Source organism: Otolemur garnettii, unplaced genomic scaffold (assembly GCF_000181295.1).
Source record: "Otolemur garnettii isolate 467f Iridium unplaced genomic scaffold, OtoGar3 scaffold00065, whole genome shotgun sequence".
Classification (NCBI taxonomy): domain Eukaryota; kingdom Metazoa; phylum Chordata; class Mammalia; order Primates; family Galagidae; genus Otolemur; species Otolemur garnettii.
This window is the reverse complement of record NW_003852460.1, coordinates 9779604-9795803: the sequence shown is the minus strand read 5'-3', so window position 1 is coordinate 9795803 and position 16200 is coordinate 9779604. Positions and strand designations below refer to the sequence as shown.

The following is a 16200-nucleotide window of genomic DNA, read 5'->3' as shown; positions in this document are numbered from 1 at the left end:
CCTCAAGCTGGGTAGAGTGCTGTGGCATCACAGCTCACAGCAGCCTCCCAACTCCTGGGCTCAAGTGAGTCTCCTGCCTCAGCCTCCCTGGGACCATAGGCGCCCGCCACAACACCTGGCTATTTTTTGGTTGCAGCCGTCATTGTTGTTTGGTGGGCCCAAGTATGTGGCTGGCCCCTTAGCCACGTGAGCCACAGGCACCGAGCCAATCCTGTTTTTTCTAAAGTGCTTCTCCATACCTGTCTCATCCTTTGCTATGAGTCGTGTGTTAGAAAGGACGGCTGGGTGATTTGTCCCCCAGAGCTTGAGTTCATCCATTTATGTAAGATGTTTTAAGAGAATGGCTACCCTTTAACAAAACAAAGCAAAACCTAAAAAGATCTCCAAATGGCTGTTCCTCCTCCAAAAAGCATAGTTTTCAACATGCTCTGCCCGTGGGGTTCAGGCCGGGCTGCAGAGCTGAAGTGATGTGACAGCGAGTCTCATCAGTATCTTTGTAATTAAAGGCAAAGTTTAGTGAAGATCAACGGGCAAATCATACAGTGGTGAATTCATTTACTTTTGATATGTCATTTTTTTGCTGAAGGGAAAACATTATTCTCCCGTAATGAGTCTGAGCAGGCGGTATTTACATTGGCTCAACGAGTCGAGCACAAGTGAAGCGGCTGTAATAAAGCCACCCAGAACAGACACTTCTAATTAGTGAGATGTTTCCAAGCAGCAGCACCCCACTTCCCCAGCCCTGTTTGGGAAGGAGGTATTTCACATGCATTCAGGGTGCCAGATACTAAGGTTTAGTCTTCTGTGTATCTCAAATTTTAAATTTAATTTTTTACCATCTTTTTCTAAAATGTTCTACATAATTCCTTGCCTCAATAAAACGTATAGGTAATCGAACTTAGTTTTTTGGATGTACATCACTTGGTATAATCTTAGAAAGTAATGATGTTCTCAGGGGTCACGGAAGTACATAGGATTATTTGTCCCCAAAGTAAATAGCCCCATATCATAGAACTTGCCACGCTGGGGCTGCCTGTCCCTTCTCTGTCTAGTTCCAGCACGCCCACTTCCTGTAGCTTCATCCCTGTATTCACTTACCATGCCTTTATGACAAAAATAGTTATCTAGGAGGAAAGAGCAACTCAATAGCCAAGGTTGTTAATACCTTTTTTTTTTTTGTCATATAAAATGTGAAGTCACCAGACTTGGGAGAAACTTCCTTTTTTCATTTGTTTTTTAGAGACACCCTGATATGTTACCTCAAGTGATCCTCCTCCCTCAGCCTCCCAAAGCACTAGTAATTACAGGTGGGAGCCACCACACCCAGCCCAGGAGAAACTTCTAACTAATAACCCGTGACAAGTGTATTTTTCTTATTCTGGGTTTGTGACCATTTCATGTAATGAACATATATTTTTATTTATTTTATTTTAATTAATTTATTGAGACAGAGTCTTACTTTGTTGCCTTCAGTAGAGTCCTATGCCGTTCCAGCTCACCGCAACCTCAAACTCTTAGGCTTAAGTGATTCTCTGGCCTCAGCCTCCCAAGTAGCTGGCACAGATGCCCACCATTAACAACTGGCTATTTTCAGAGATTCGGTCTCCCTCTGGCTCAGCCTGGTCTTGAATTCGTGAGCTCAGGCAATCCACCTGCCTTGGCCTCCCCGAGTACTAGGATTATAGATGTGAGCCACTGTGCCCAGCTGGATATATATTTTTTAAATTAATTTTTTTTGAGACAGTCTCATTATGTCACACTCGATAGAGTGCTTTGGTGTCACAGCTTACAGCAACCTCAAACTCTTGGGCTTAAGTGATTCTCTTGCGTCAGCCTCCCAGGTAGCTGGGACTACAGGCACCCACCACAACGCCTGGCTATTTTTGGTTGCAGTTGTTTAGCTGGCCCAGGCTGGGTTCAAACCTGCCACTCCCGGTGCATGTGGCTGGCGCCATAACCACTGTGCTACGGGGGTTTGAACCTTAACTTAATTTTTGATAATAAAAACGTAAGCTCTCCAAGTCTGAGGGCTACTTAATGAGAAACAACAACCTCATGGCTTATTCCACTTGGGGCAGTTACTCATGGCATGTAGGGTAGTGTTAAGCAGTCATGACTACAGCTTTAACTCTCACATCTCTTTGCTGCTCAAAAAATATAGAATGTGCACCACTCAAAAGCCTGGTGAATTAATTCTTAGCAACCTGTAGGTGCTGATCACAAGCACTTCATATCCTGTGGTGGAAATGACAAATAATTACCATTTAGAATAATCAGATTCTCCTGATGTTAATTAATTTTAAAATTAGCAGGCCCATAATCAACCCTTGTACCTCTTTCCAAATTTGCTGTTGCTTGAGTGGCGACAATAGAATGTGGCATGCTCTGGATGCTTTTAGATGCTCTTAGAAGTTACTGGGACATAGTTGGAAAAAAATTCCATAAATAAGACTAATTTGTGGAACTGAAGTATAAGGTCTTGAAGCTGTAATTCTCATGGCAGACATGGTGGAAACATTTGGTGGGGGCTAGCCTAACAATCAGCAGACCTGAGACAGGGAGTCCCAGGCAGCAAGCTGGTTTGGGAGGTGCTCCCAGGAATCCCGGGCAGGTGAGTTGGGGAGGGACAGAGGAAGAGGGAGTCAGCCAACAAAGCCTTCCCTGTTAAAGCATCACTACAGGCAGCTGGAGCTCAGGAACCACTCCTGCTGGGAACTCTGGGAAACAAGGAAGACCTCAGAATTTTTCTGTGTGAGGAGAGAGGGAGTTGGGATATTTATCCACCAGCTCCAGTCAATCACAGCCGGAGTGGCTGTTTGGATTGTAAATTTGAAAGCTTCATATTTTTCTGCTGCTTCACCAGCCCCCACAAATAGGCAGTGAGCACCCCACCCAGGTGATCTGGTGTGCCAGTGTGACCAGGCAGGCCTCTGCCATAAGTTCCCACCTTATGGCACCTTCCCTTGACCTAGTGACATTTAGACACATCAATGAAATCCTCTCACACCTTTTTGTGTGTGTATGTTTCAGTCCGACCCTTGACAAAGGCACCTGCCCCGGGCGCGCGCGCGCTCTCTCTCTCTCTGTCTCTCTGCTGCCCACCTGACTGGTTGAGTCTGCTCCTTTGTGGTTCCCTCCTAAGTGACACCTCCCCACATTTTTGGCATGCAGTCTCCCTAGGACCTGTAAGTAGGACAAATGTTTCTATCCTGCGCCTCTCCTGTCCCTTCTTGTGGCCATACCTGACTATCCATCACCTAAGAGAACACCAAACCCCGCCCCTCTGAGAGTGAGAATTCCTCAGCACTGTGGCTTGCTCTAAGTGCATAGTCCTGGGGCTGGAAAGAGCACACAGGCAAAGAGTCACCTGTGATCTCCATTGGAAAGTGGGCCAGTGGTCTCAGTATGACCCATGTCAGGAGAGCATGACTGAGGCTCTGACAGCATTTGCTACACTGGGGTTTCCACGAGGAGGCGTGTAGCCTCTCTCAGGTACATAAAACGTAGCAAAGGCAGTTAGGAAGTGGTGGCAGGCAAGCAGTTTCCTCAGCTCTTTGGACTAGAAATAACTGAAAGAGATGTGAATTATGGTAGCTCAGGGCCATTCCAGCTGAGAGAATGACTTAACCCATGTCCTATTGAGTTGGCTTTGTATGAAGGGAGGTTGTAGAGACGTTTTGAATACTGTCTCAGGTAAGATTAGCTGGGAAGTTTTGTTAGTTCTGGACTTGGAAACTGGAGAAGGCTGAGTGAAAGGAAAGAAAGATGAAGCTGGCCAAGAAAGATCTATACTTAAAAAAGAAGGTAACAGGACATGGAAAGCAAATGGTTTATTAGAAGCAAACAAAATCCACAAGTAACCCAGAAAGTCTCCTAAAAGTCCATCCTGGGTAAATACTACTAAATCCTGAAGCAGACTTATACACAAAGATGTTCTTTGCAGAATTATTTATAACAGCAAAACATTAAAGACACTGTGAAGGGCCTGATGATAGGGCGTTGGGTAAGTCAATCTTGGTTGAATGTAATGTTTTGTAGCCATTTAAATGATGCATATGAGGGATTTTGGATAACACAGGAAAACGCTTATGATACATTTAGTGAAAGAAACAGAATAAAATTGTATATACAATATGCTCTTGAGGAAGGCATTAGAACAAAGACTGGAGAGAAATAGTTTAAAATGTTCATACTGGTTGTCTCTAAGGAAAAGGTTTCTGCTGACCCGGACTTTTCTTGGTATGTATTTCCTTCTGTACTTTGCACAAGAAGTAAAAATGATGGGGGAGGGGGCTCCGTAATACTCAAAATGAGGCAGCAACCTGTTAAGAAATACTTCTTATCTGGCTCGGTGCCTGTGGCTCAAGAGGCTAAGGTGTCAGCCACATACACCTGAGCTGGTAGGTTCGAATCCAGCCTGGGCCTGCCGAACAACAATAACGGCTGCAACCAAAAAATAGCTGGGTGTTGTGGCAGGTGCCTGTAGTCCAGCTATTTGGAAGGCTGAGGTAGGAGAATCACTTGAGCCCAGGAGTTGGAGGTTGCTGTGAGCTGTGATGTCACAGCATTCTGCCTAGGGCAAGAGCTTGAGGCTCTGTCTCAAAAACAAAAAATAAACAAAAACCACCAAAACTTCTTATCAAAGAATTTCAGGGATCCCAAGACTTTTGTCCTGGGTCCTCTTGATCTGGGCCTCACTGGAGATTGATTTCTGTGGCTGGGTCACGTTGGGCGTCCTGGGCACATGTGGACTATGGCAGGAAGGTGTAAATATTAGCTCGATGTCTGTCTTAGCCTGTATCATGCAGAACTGGTGCAACGTGAAAAGCGCTGGCCAGAAAGTTGCAAAAGAAATGGAAACGCTAATTTTTATTATCTGTAATAAATGTAGAATTTATGAACTTTCTTTTGATTTGCTGGGTCATCTGTTTCTGCATGTCAATCTTGATTGCCAAGAAGATGTTTAGCAAATAAATGAAAGCCAATTAATTTTTTTTTTTTTTTGCAAAAAGCAATTTGCTTGTAGAAAAATCCAAACATAAAAATATAAGTAAAAACTGCAGTCTCTTCTTCCATCTGCTCTCCACGTCAGTGTATCTATTTAAGTAACTTTGGGGGTTTTGATTTCTTTATATCAAGTTCCATAATTCAGAGGATAAAAAGCCACTCTGGACTGGAACAGTACAGGAAGGACAGTGGTTCTCATCTAGGGGCAATTTTGCTCTGAAGGGACATTTGGCAATGTCTACAGACATTTTGGTTTATCACAACTTGGAGGGAGGGTGTTGTTGGCATCTAATGAGTCCAGGCCATAGGTACTGCTAAATGTCCTATAATGCAGGATGTCCCCACAACAGAGGCCAAGTGTCAATGATACCAAGGTTGAAACCCCCCAGTGTAACATTTAGGATTTAGGTTAAAACGTGAAAGGTCAAAGAAACTGATTTGGTTAGGCAGAGGAGGTGGTGGGAACAGAATATCCAGTGGGCATTTCAAAAAGAAGTGTTGGTCAAAGGAGAGGGAAGGATGAGAATTTATCTGCAATGAGCAGGCGGGGGCAGAGTGACCACAAGCAGAGGCGCAGCTGTTTGCCACAAGAACAAGCAACACTTGCTGTTAAATGTTGTGGCTAAATGTTCCCTTTCGATACTGTAGCACAACAGTTGACAGCCACTCAAACGCCTAAAACATTGTAGATTATCGGTTCAAAAGAACTGCCATGATTCACTGAGAGCAATGAATATTCAAATGAATAGCAAGTTACACAGACCTAAATGGCTAAAAGAGCAGGCCAAGGCATAAGACACAACCTTAAAGTTTAATGCAAAACTCTCTAAGTTTGCTGCATGGGGGGAAATAGCACCCAAGGTTGCAAAAAGAACCTGGTGGGAATCAAATGGTTCTTGTGCATTTCTAATAGGTTATAAAAGTGGGGAGAGAGAATTCAGGAAAGATGATGTCAACGTGGAGTTCCAAACGGAATATCTAGTTGCTCGAGCACACACTTATTATAGACATTTACGTTGGCCTTACCGATTTTTTTTTTTTGTCTACTGCAAACAAATCAAGAAAGTGTGGATGGATTAGAAGTAGGTGAGAATGACAATTTAGTTAACTAAAAACTATCTAAAAACAGCCCAGCTGCACTTTCTATCAAAGCACATGGAAGGAATCACAGATTCACGAGATGGCGGCGTGGGAGGGCCCTCAGACGAGATGCCATCTCATCCTTCCTCGGACGGATGAGGAGACCTCAGCTGTTTCTGAACAGCTAAGGTGTCACCCATCACAGTGCTGGGGGCAGACCTCCAATTTTGGTTCTCTTACATCCTGGGCCTCCTGTAGTCGTCAAGTCTAAATGTGTATGTGTAAATTCTGTCAAAGAAATGGGACTAAAAAGTAACAGTCAAGATTAAACTGAGCTTTTAATATACATAGTTACATCCTGGATGGTATAATGTATTGTCTTAGTTCTATTTGTAGCCTTACTAGAATCCTGAATATGTACTATTTCCCACCTAAAATGCCTGGCCCCCGGCGCTTAGGAGAAAAATTCTGGGACAGGGAACAGAAAGAATTTGGTCAGAACACGGAAATTGCCTAATGCCAGAGAGAGCCTTTTAATTGATGTAGAAATGTTTGAATTCTACCGGGAAGAAAACAGACAGTGGAGCAGGTTGGAATCTGTGCCGCTCCGTATGAAGGCCAGACCGACAGTAACCATTTGGGGAAAAGTTTGAAGAAATTTGCCTCAGTATTTTTTAGTTCAACTGACAATGTATGAAATTCACGAGCAGTGGCAAGTCTATGGGATGGAAAGTAAATTAGTGGCTGCCTAGGACAGAGGGTGGGGACAGGGATCTTATTGGGGTGATGGAAATGTGGTAATGGTTGTGCCCCTCGGTCCATTTGATGAAGAGCATCTATTGAACGGTATAGTTACAACGGGTGAGTTTTACAGTAGGTCAATTATACCACGATAAAGCGGCTTTAAAAAAATCATGGGACCTGAAGTCGGAAATCAGTCCAGTTTTTAAAATCGCTTTCCACCTTCTTAACCAGCGTGGTTGAAATCACCTGACACAGCTGTATTTCCTCTACTATCTGCCTTCAAAGCGGGCTTTGTTAAAATATCCAGGTCTTTACCAAATTGTTTAGATGAGGATAAGCATGACAATTGTGCTTCTACCTCTTAGAATTCAGTATTCCCACACAATTTCTGATTCTTAAGCTGGAAACTAGAAGAGAGTCTTGAGTTGGTGTGATTTCCAGATGCGAAAGTTGCATAGGACTGAATCCCTGATTGCCTTTCAAGATATTTAGGAAACGCATTACTTTGCTTCCTTTCCGATAATGGCTGTGCTTGCTCCCATGGAGTATAAAGTGCACTAATTACGATTTTGAGGCCTGTGTTGTGAATGCATGTTAGTTTTCTCTGCTGTGATTCATCCTCCTGGTTTTCCTGGATTGGGCAGAGGAGACTCGAGGCTGAGATCATTCAGCGGCTCTTTTACTCACAGAATACTTACAGGATAAGGCTGAATGACAGTCAGGAGTATCGATTCTTTGCAGCTTCTGTTAAGAGAGAAAAACAAACATTTATGAATCGTACAGAGCCTGGACTCTAAGCAGTGACTGTTTTCTTTCAAAATGAAATGTCTGATGCGTTGGCAAATGTTGCTTTGACTCCCAGGGCAGAGGAAATCAAACAGCTCCGAAGTGGGCTTTCAGACCACATAAAAAACCCAAATCAAGTGTTTCCCAAGTGTAACAAACTGCCCAATTGAAAGCTTCCCGGGCGGTTTGCATTGGGTGATATTATCTGAGCTGCCAAACAGCAGGGCCCTAAAATAAAATTCTGCGAGGGAGGAACGGTTTTAGAAACATCAACTCAATTGGTCTCTACATTTTCCACTGCTCGCAAAATTGATTCTCCCCTTCTGACTTTCCAAATTTCGCCTCCTTTTCTTTGTTGCTTAAAAATTTCTCTGTTGTTTTCTGTGAAGGCAAGAGATTTTTTAAAATCCTCTCCATTTGTGGAACATCATTATCTTCTTAGGACCAGGATCGCCAAAGAAAAATGTCACTGTAGGTTTCTCGTGTAAAAACAGCATCCCGGCAAACATCACTTCCCTACGCTATGTGGCTCAGGGAGCACCTGGTAATAAATAATGCTCAGGACCCTGGGCTGATAAATACATTTCAGACACGCACTGATTGGAAATATTGCTCACAACAGGGAACACTTCAGAGCTAAAAGCAGAACAATGTAGTATAATGGTTTATTTCATTTCCTCCAAGTAACCAAAACCTTTCAAAGGACTCCTACCCTTGTGGGAAAATCATATTATGGGTTATAATAGCTTTTCCTCCTTCCTTTCTTTGTTCCTTTTTTTTTTTTTTGAAATCATGAGTAGGAGAAAGGTCAGTTGCCATTTTGTGGAAGACTAGCTGACTTTTTCGACTTTAGGTTGTCATTAATGACCTGCTTTTGTGATTGATTTCTCTAATGAGTAAGGTGAAGGGGGTCTGCTACGAGGGTTGCTCCCTTGAAGAAGCCACTACAATTGCGTTTCTAGAATGTACTAATTTGTGGCTGCCCTACTTGCTCTGGCTGGGCTGGACCGGCCTGTGTGGCAGGGAAAGAGAAAACAGGGCAGGAGAGAAGGACACGCAGAGAGGACAGGAGAGGTGGACTACACCTGTGACTCCATGAAGACGCAGAACACTTGAGGTGATGGTGCTGCTGCAGGCAGGAGGGTGGCACACAGGAGCCACAAGTCCCCCACCCACAGGGGAAAGAGTCAGCCTTAATTATCTTTCATCGCTAGAGGCAACCAAAGCTGGATTATATTGGTGCCAATCGAGTGAGATCTTCCCTTATCGCTCCTTTCAATCCGGAAGGAGCTAACGTTCAAGCAGAATGCTGGGGCAATTAGAGAAAGGATGGGTAATGTCCCATCACCTACTGCAGGCTTCCCAGGCCCGAAAGGGGCAAGGGAGAAGTCTGTGGAGTTGGGAGTTTTGACACTTTTACGGTAACATTTTAACTGTGAATTACAAATTGCGGGGATCACAAGTATACAAGTGACTGGAGAATTTTTCTGAACCTGTTTGGGTATTTATGGGACCTGCCTGAGATTTTGTCGAGGGCTAAGGAAGAACTGGCTCTGGGGAGCTGTTCTCAAGGGGCAATGGGAAAAGAACATAGTCACCTTATGACTGCATCTCTGACAGCTGCTTGCTACATTGATTCCCAGTTTCTCTTACTTTCAACGGACTTGAATGGATCAGACTTTTTGAGTTCGAACAATCATTGACTAAGACAGAGAGGAATAGAGCCTTAAGAAGAGATAACAAAAAGGTCAACACAAGAATGGGGGACGAGTATCAGAGCAAGAACATGAGGTAGCGGGGAGGGTGGGAGAATGGGCAGGACCCCATAAGGCTGTGTGACAAATACTACATTTCTCTAGTGCAATGCTCAGTGGCATAACTATTTGTTCACTTATGGAAAGTGAACCATATTTTATTGTTTAGGTGGTTTCATCCCTACTAAAAGGGAGAGAAATACACAAAACTACAAATAAAAGGGGACAACTATCACTGGGTTCCATCATATATTCTGTCTGCTACACTAATAAAGAGAGACTGATGACCTAGTTATCTCTAAGTATCTCAAAAGTCATTTCTACCCATCATGTCCCCAACACGGAATATTATTTTTCTGTCAAGAACTTGAGGAAGAACAAAACAAAACAAAACAAAAAAAGAACTTGAGGAAGAAGCATTGCTCAGCACACCTTGTTAATTTGAAAATAGGAACTAATTTTCAAAATATGTCCGTGATCCTTTTTTTTTTTTTGCAGTTTTTGGCCAGGGCTGGGTTTGAACCCACCACCTCCAGCATATGGGGCCGGCGCCCTACGCCTTTGAGCCACAGGTGCCACCTATGTCCATTATCTTTGAAGTCCTCTGTCTTGTGGTAGTGCTCTGTAAATTTCAAGAAACATACCCTAGATTAACTTTTTTTTTTTTTTTTGAGACAGAATATCACTCATTTGCCCATGCTAGAGTGCCATGGGGTCAGCCTAGCTCACAGCAACCTCAAACTCCTGGGCTCAAGCAGTCCTCCTGCCTCAGCCTCCTGAGTAGCTGAGACCACAGGCACCACCATGACACCTGGCTAATAACCTAGGCTAACATTAATCTTACTGTTTAATGAATAAATGAAGTTATCGGAATTTTAATAAAATATTCCAATATGTTATTTATCTTCAAGACTGGAGACATGCTTCTCTTCTGCTTTTCCCCCCTCATTATACTTATTTTATTATAATCTGCAAGATAAGGAAAATTAAATCCACAATGTTTTTGCTCCCTTAGAATTATTAACCCTAAGATCCTAAGGAGGAAAAAAAAAAGATCTAAGCCATTTTCAAGCAGCCTTATTAGAATGATTAGAATCAAGAACAAAAGATGCCATATCTCAGTATTCAGCTAACATCTTTTTAGAAAGACCTAAAACAGCTAGAGATCTTTAAAAATAGAAGCATATTTAGAAAAGAATGAGTTCAAAATAAATTCCATGCAAATTTTCTGCTTTTGAAGACTAATTTCAAATTGCAGTACCAATATTTTTTAACTGGTTGAGTTTGTTAAAAACATCATTTTAATCCCTGAATCACAGGCTGATCTCTGAGGGATAACGTAGTCTAAACTAGTTCTGTCAAATTTGCCTTCAATTCCTCTCTTTGTAATTCTTTGACAAAAGTCTCTTCTTGTCCTTTTTATAAAAAGAAAAATTTTCTTTTTTTTTGCCGTTTTTGGCTGGGGCCGGGATTGAACCCGCCACCTCCAGTATATGGGGCTGGTGCCCTACTCCTTGAGCCACAGGTGCTGCCCAGAAAAATTTTTTTTAAGACAGGGTCTCGCCATGTTGCCCAGGCTGGCCTTGAACTTCTAGGTTCAAGAAGTCCTCCCATCTCAGCCTCCCTAGTATGTCACCAGACCTGGGTCTTATTTCTTTTGGGGGAGAGTCCCTTGAAACATGTCTGAGAGACTCAGCATCCGTGGTTGTAGGATGCACTTAAGCATCACATCCATTTTATAATTATTCTATTGCAGTCAGCAAAGCTATATGAGTACCCCAGATCTGAAGGAGGTGGTGTCTCAGGGTTCAAATCCCTCTGAACAACGAAGCTAAAGCTGGTCTTCTCTATTTCTCACGGAGGCATAGTTTAGCACCTTTCTTTAACTGCTTTTCTCATTTTATATTTACACCATTTTAAAATTGCAATACATAATCATATTGACATGTGCTATTGTATATTTCCCTTCTAGACCAAATGGATAGATTGAATCAATTCAGAGATCGATACTAATTTAACAGAGTTATGAAGGGCATTGAGATTTCTCAGAGACGGGGAAAACAAACAAACAAAAAATCAAATAATGAAAATACATAGGAGGGTATTTTATGTCAAAATTCAAGAGTCTTGCTTTCAACACATTAAGTCCAAACAAGTTAAACTACATGATTTGAAACTTCAAAAGTGGAAGTAAGTAATCAATCTGTGAAGGCTGAAAAGTTAGGCTTTTGAATGGCAAATGAAGAAGTAAATTAGGGCTGTATATGAAAGAATTTTGTAAACCATAAAATGATATTCTAACTTCAACTCCGTGGATTGATGTGCAGCATTTTTATTTGGAAAGAAAGGGGTAAGGCCCGGTGAAAGGGCATTGAACTCTCGCTTCTAAGGTAAACACATGCACACAGGACTCTTTCTTCTTGCACTTCAGAGTTCTGAATAGAGATTAAAAACTACTCTTTTCTGCAGGTTAGTGCATCTATCCCAGCCCTTAAATTCTCTGCTTGTGGGCAGCTACTGTGGATGGGAGTAAGAACTGACTAGCAGCAATTCTCCAATGATTCATGACTCAGAAGGGCCTTTCCTCAATCCTAGGGTACTTTGCAACAAAACCACTTCATTGACTTCCATTTTCTCTTCCCATCTGAACTTGGAGATGTAAAAAGAACACTAAGATTTTTCTGATTTGATAACCAGCCATAATGTAGTGTCAGCCTAGTTGGTTGTTTGCAAAACTGAAGGGAAGCAGCTTTTTCAGAAAAGTTGTCACAAGACTACATTTGGAATGGGGGTTTAATGCTTCATCTAGTTGACCTTTGCCAACGCTCTGAATAGAGATTATAATTATCCACTGAATCAATCCCTAACAGTACTGAAGCCATTAGCTGCAGGGAATGGAAATGTCCAGATGACCAAGCATTCAGAAAAGGTCAACATATTATGGTTAAGTGTACTCTTGTCACAGACTATATGAAGCATTTACACTTTGCCCATTGCTGATGAAGCTTACAAAGAAGAGGAAAGGGCTAATTTGTTGTCTCTAAATTATGCTCAGGGGGTGTTATGGAAGAAAAGAGGCATAATGAAGCCATCAGGGTCATCAGGGCAACAGAGAGATAAAGAACTTGTCCTGTAACACTGGCTTAGCTTCTACCAATTCTATGGACAATGTCTCTCCTGCTACCATTTTACTCTTGAGTGAGGGGTTATATTGCTGATCAAAAAGGCCACCAGTTTGATAGCCAAAGGGAAAGCAAAGAGAATTTAAGATATATTATTAAGCAATATGTGTTTATCCTAAAACCTGGATAATCATATCACTCATCTTTTCCCATCTGCAGATTGAGGGCCTCAAAGATGGCCCTCAATTAACTATACTTCCTTGTATTCATACCTTCGTGTAGTCTCCTGCCCTTGAATCTGGACTATTCCTGTGATTCACTTTTGACAAATAGGATATTGTAGAAGTGGTACTGCATGACATTTGGACCTCATGGATATCTTGGAATGCTCACTTTGAGGGAAGCCAGCTACCATGTAAGAAATCCAAAAACCCATGACCATCATGTTATGCAAAAGCTAGCTATGTGGAAAAGCAGTGTGGAGCTGGGGAGAGAAGGATGCCTGGCTAGCCCCAGACATGTCAGCTGTCCAAGTCCCACAACAACATATGACTTAAGGGGCCATCTTGAATGTCCAGCCCAATTAAACCTTTGGGTGGCTCTAGTCATGGCTGCCATTTAACTGAAGCTACATGAGAGACTCCAGTGATTACCATCTGGATGAATTCAGTCTACCCACAAAACCATAAAAGATAATTATTAAGCTATTGCATGTGTCAGGCAGCGATAGATAACTATAATACCATCTTCCCATAAAAAGTCTGAAAACTATGTTTTAAAAATAGGCACTCAAGGGGGTGCAAATGGCTTTAAAATTGAACATATCTCCCTTATCAAGGAAGGGAAGTATCCAAGCTGATGGCTCCCCCCTAGGCTGCAACCTGCATTAAAACAAATAAAACAACTGTCTTATATAAACATGCTGAAGTATGGGAAAGGATGCTCTTACTGCTAGGATTGTGATTAGCACATTTGTAATGTTAATTATGGACTTTGTTTTTTTCTTTTGAGACAGAGTCTCGCTTTGTTGCCCTGGGTAGAGTGCCCTGTGTCACAACTCACAGCAACCTTGAACTCTTGGGCGCAAGTGATTCGCTTCTCTCAGCCTCCCAAGTGGCTAGGACTACAAGCATATGCCACAACACCCAACTATTTTTAGAGATGGCATCTCGCTCTTTCTCAGGTCTTGAACTCCTGAGCTCAGGCAATCCACTGGCCTCAGCCTCCCAGAGTGCTAGGGTTACAGACGTGAGCCACCGTGCTGGCAATTACAGACTTTTGAAGATTGGGGCGGTAGGAAAAAGAATAAACTTAGGGGAGAGGCAGAGCCAATCAGCGTGTTGGAATAAAAATGCTCCACTATAAGGGATAATTTGGAGGGCACAATTGGTATTGCATTGTGGTGCATATATCTAAATTTTGCAGAGAAAGGATTAAAGTACATTGTAATTTTAGGTTTAGAATTAAATAGCTTGCATACAACCAATGACTTGAATATGGACCTAGGGAGAAACCAGAATTCTTTGCAAGCCTAATTCTCATTTTGCTGAAAGTATTTAAGGCTTAAGCTGTGATTTTCTTTGTGAGGAATATTAGGTTGTTATGGTTAAAATCCATGTAATTGATACAATTATTGTAAAAATTAGCATCTTGATAAAATTGTATCATTACAAACTTTCGATTTTACTGTACTTTGTAAACTTTTGCAATAAAATTCAGGTTTGGCACTCTGAATTTGGAAAACCAAAACAGATACACGTGCAGCTAAAACTCTCTTAGCTTAACAAAGGCGAACAATGTAACCTAAGCTAAAAGTGTTTTGTTTGCAATGTATATCTGTTTTGGTTTGACCTAATTTTGGGTCTCTTAATTCATCGTTTGCGCAATGAATGCTGTCTTTGGCCTTTGTACTACTTATTTGACTAATGGATGAAAGTGGTCCTTGTATTTAAGATTGATAAAAGGTAGAGAGATCTCACAAGGTAAAGGTTAAATTATTTTATACACATGTGTGATGTCAAATAGTTCTTCATTCATTCTTTAGGACATACTGACTGAGTATCCACCTGGGGCCTGGCATTTGGGATACATTAGTGATTCTCAATGGGAGTGATTTTACCCTTCAGGGGGCACTTGGCAATGTCTAGAGACACTTGTGATTGCCACACCTAGAAGTGCTAATGAGTAGAGCCCAGGGATGCTGCAAAAGATCCTACAGAATTATCCAGTGCAAAACAGTGCTGAGATTGAGAAGCCCTGAGCTACCTCAGACAATCAGACCTGGCAGAGCTCACCTTCTATAGAGGGAAGGCATTCAGTAAAAAATAAACAACAAATGTACCATGTATGTAAAATATAGCATGCTGATGATGACTTGGAGGAAAAGGGAGCATTGCAAGTGTTGGGCTGCTGTGCCTTTTTGAAAAGGGTGGACAGGTTAAGTCTCATTAAGAGATGACATCTGAGCAACCATCTGTAGATAAAGTGTAGCTGTCTAGGGGGAGACCTTTACAGGCACAGGGGTTGCCAGTGCAAAGCCCCTAAGGTGGGACCTGCCACGGATGTCTGAGGAAGAACAGGGATGTCGTGTGGGTCTGCTATGGAGTAGGGAAGATTTCTAGAGATTAGAGGTCAGAGGGGCAAGAACCTGACAGGCCATTTAGGGAGTCAGGCTTTACCTGTGAAGTCGGAGCAGAGGAATGTCAAAATACAGGTTTTTAAAAGGTCACTCCGGCCACTAAGCTGGGAATGGATGGCAGGAGGGCAAGATGAAAGCAAGAGTCCAGTCAGGGCTGAGATAGCAATGCAGGCAAGGAAGTAGTTATTACCAACAGCTGAGAAATCATTAAGTGGAAGGTTCTTTAGCAGGCCCTCTAGGTGATTCTTAAGAGCCATTCTTACAAAATACCATTGAAAGGAAACTGACATAATAAACTTAAAGTACAAAAAAATACCAAAAAAACTAGGGTAGGTATTTTCCTTAAACGCATTTCCATGGATGAATGAGACAGACACCAAGAGAAAGCGGGTCAAGGCATTGTGGGCTCCATTGATAAGTGATCCAGCCATGGTTTAGATCACATGACAGAGAAAAATGGGGTGCTTGTTGAGAAGAAACCAAAAGGCTTCTTTTATAGTGAGAAATAGTTTTCACTGGCAGCTCCTTTCCTAACATTTCTCAAGCCTTTTAGAATTGTTACTTTATTCTAATCAGCTAGGACACGACTTCCCTGGTTTAGTCCCTTCTTTCCTCTCTATGCATGTTCACAGTTTCCAGCACAGATCCTTGAGTAAAGACAAGCAAGTGGCTAGAAATGGGCCAACCCTGAAATCCAGGACAGTGTATAGCATATTTATGATTTGGGCCCATGGCAATTGTTCTGATGTTTGCCCAAGGAACCTACGTGTTCTGGTCCCATTTTAACATGTATCATTACTACAGTGTGGTTTTAAATAATACACCTTACCTTCTTCACTATCTCAGAAGCTTCCTTGTTTTGGCTGAATCGGACCATGGCTTGGCACCTGTAGCTCAGTGGCTAGGGCACCAGCCACATACATCAGAGCTGGTGGGTTCGAACCCAGCCCAGGCCTGCCAAACAATGACAACTACAACCAAAACATAGCTGGGCATTGTGGCGGGTGCCTGGAATCCCAGCTACTTGGGAGGCTGAGGCAAGAGAATCGCTTAAGCCCAAGAGTTTGAG

General features: G+C 42.4%; 1 protein-coding gene across 2 annotated transcripts in view; it reads right to left on the bottom strand.

Moving 5' to 3' along the window:
* The window catches only part of FRMPD4 (FERM and PDZ domain containing 4), a 531361-nt gene that overhangs the window by 47112 nt on the left and 468049 nt on the right, over positions 1-16200 (bottom strand). For both annotated transcript variants that reach the window (XM_003793053.2, XM_012807155.1), the window contains one exon: positions 7530-7575. In XM_003793053.2, coding sequence (XP_003793101.1) covers positions 7530-7575 — 46 coding nt within the window. The remainder of the gene's footprint in view (positions 1-7529; positions 7576-16200) is intronic.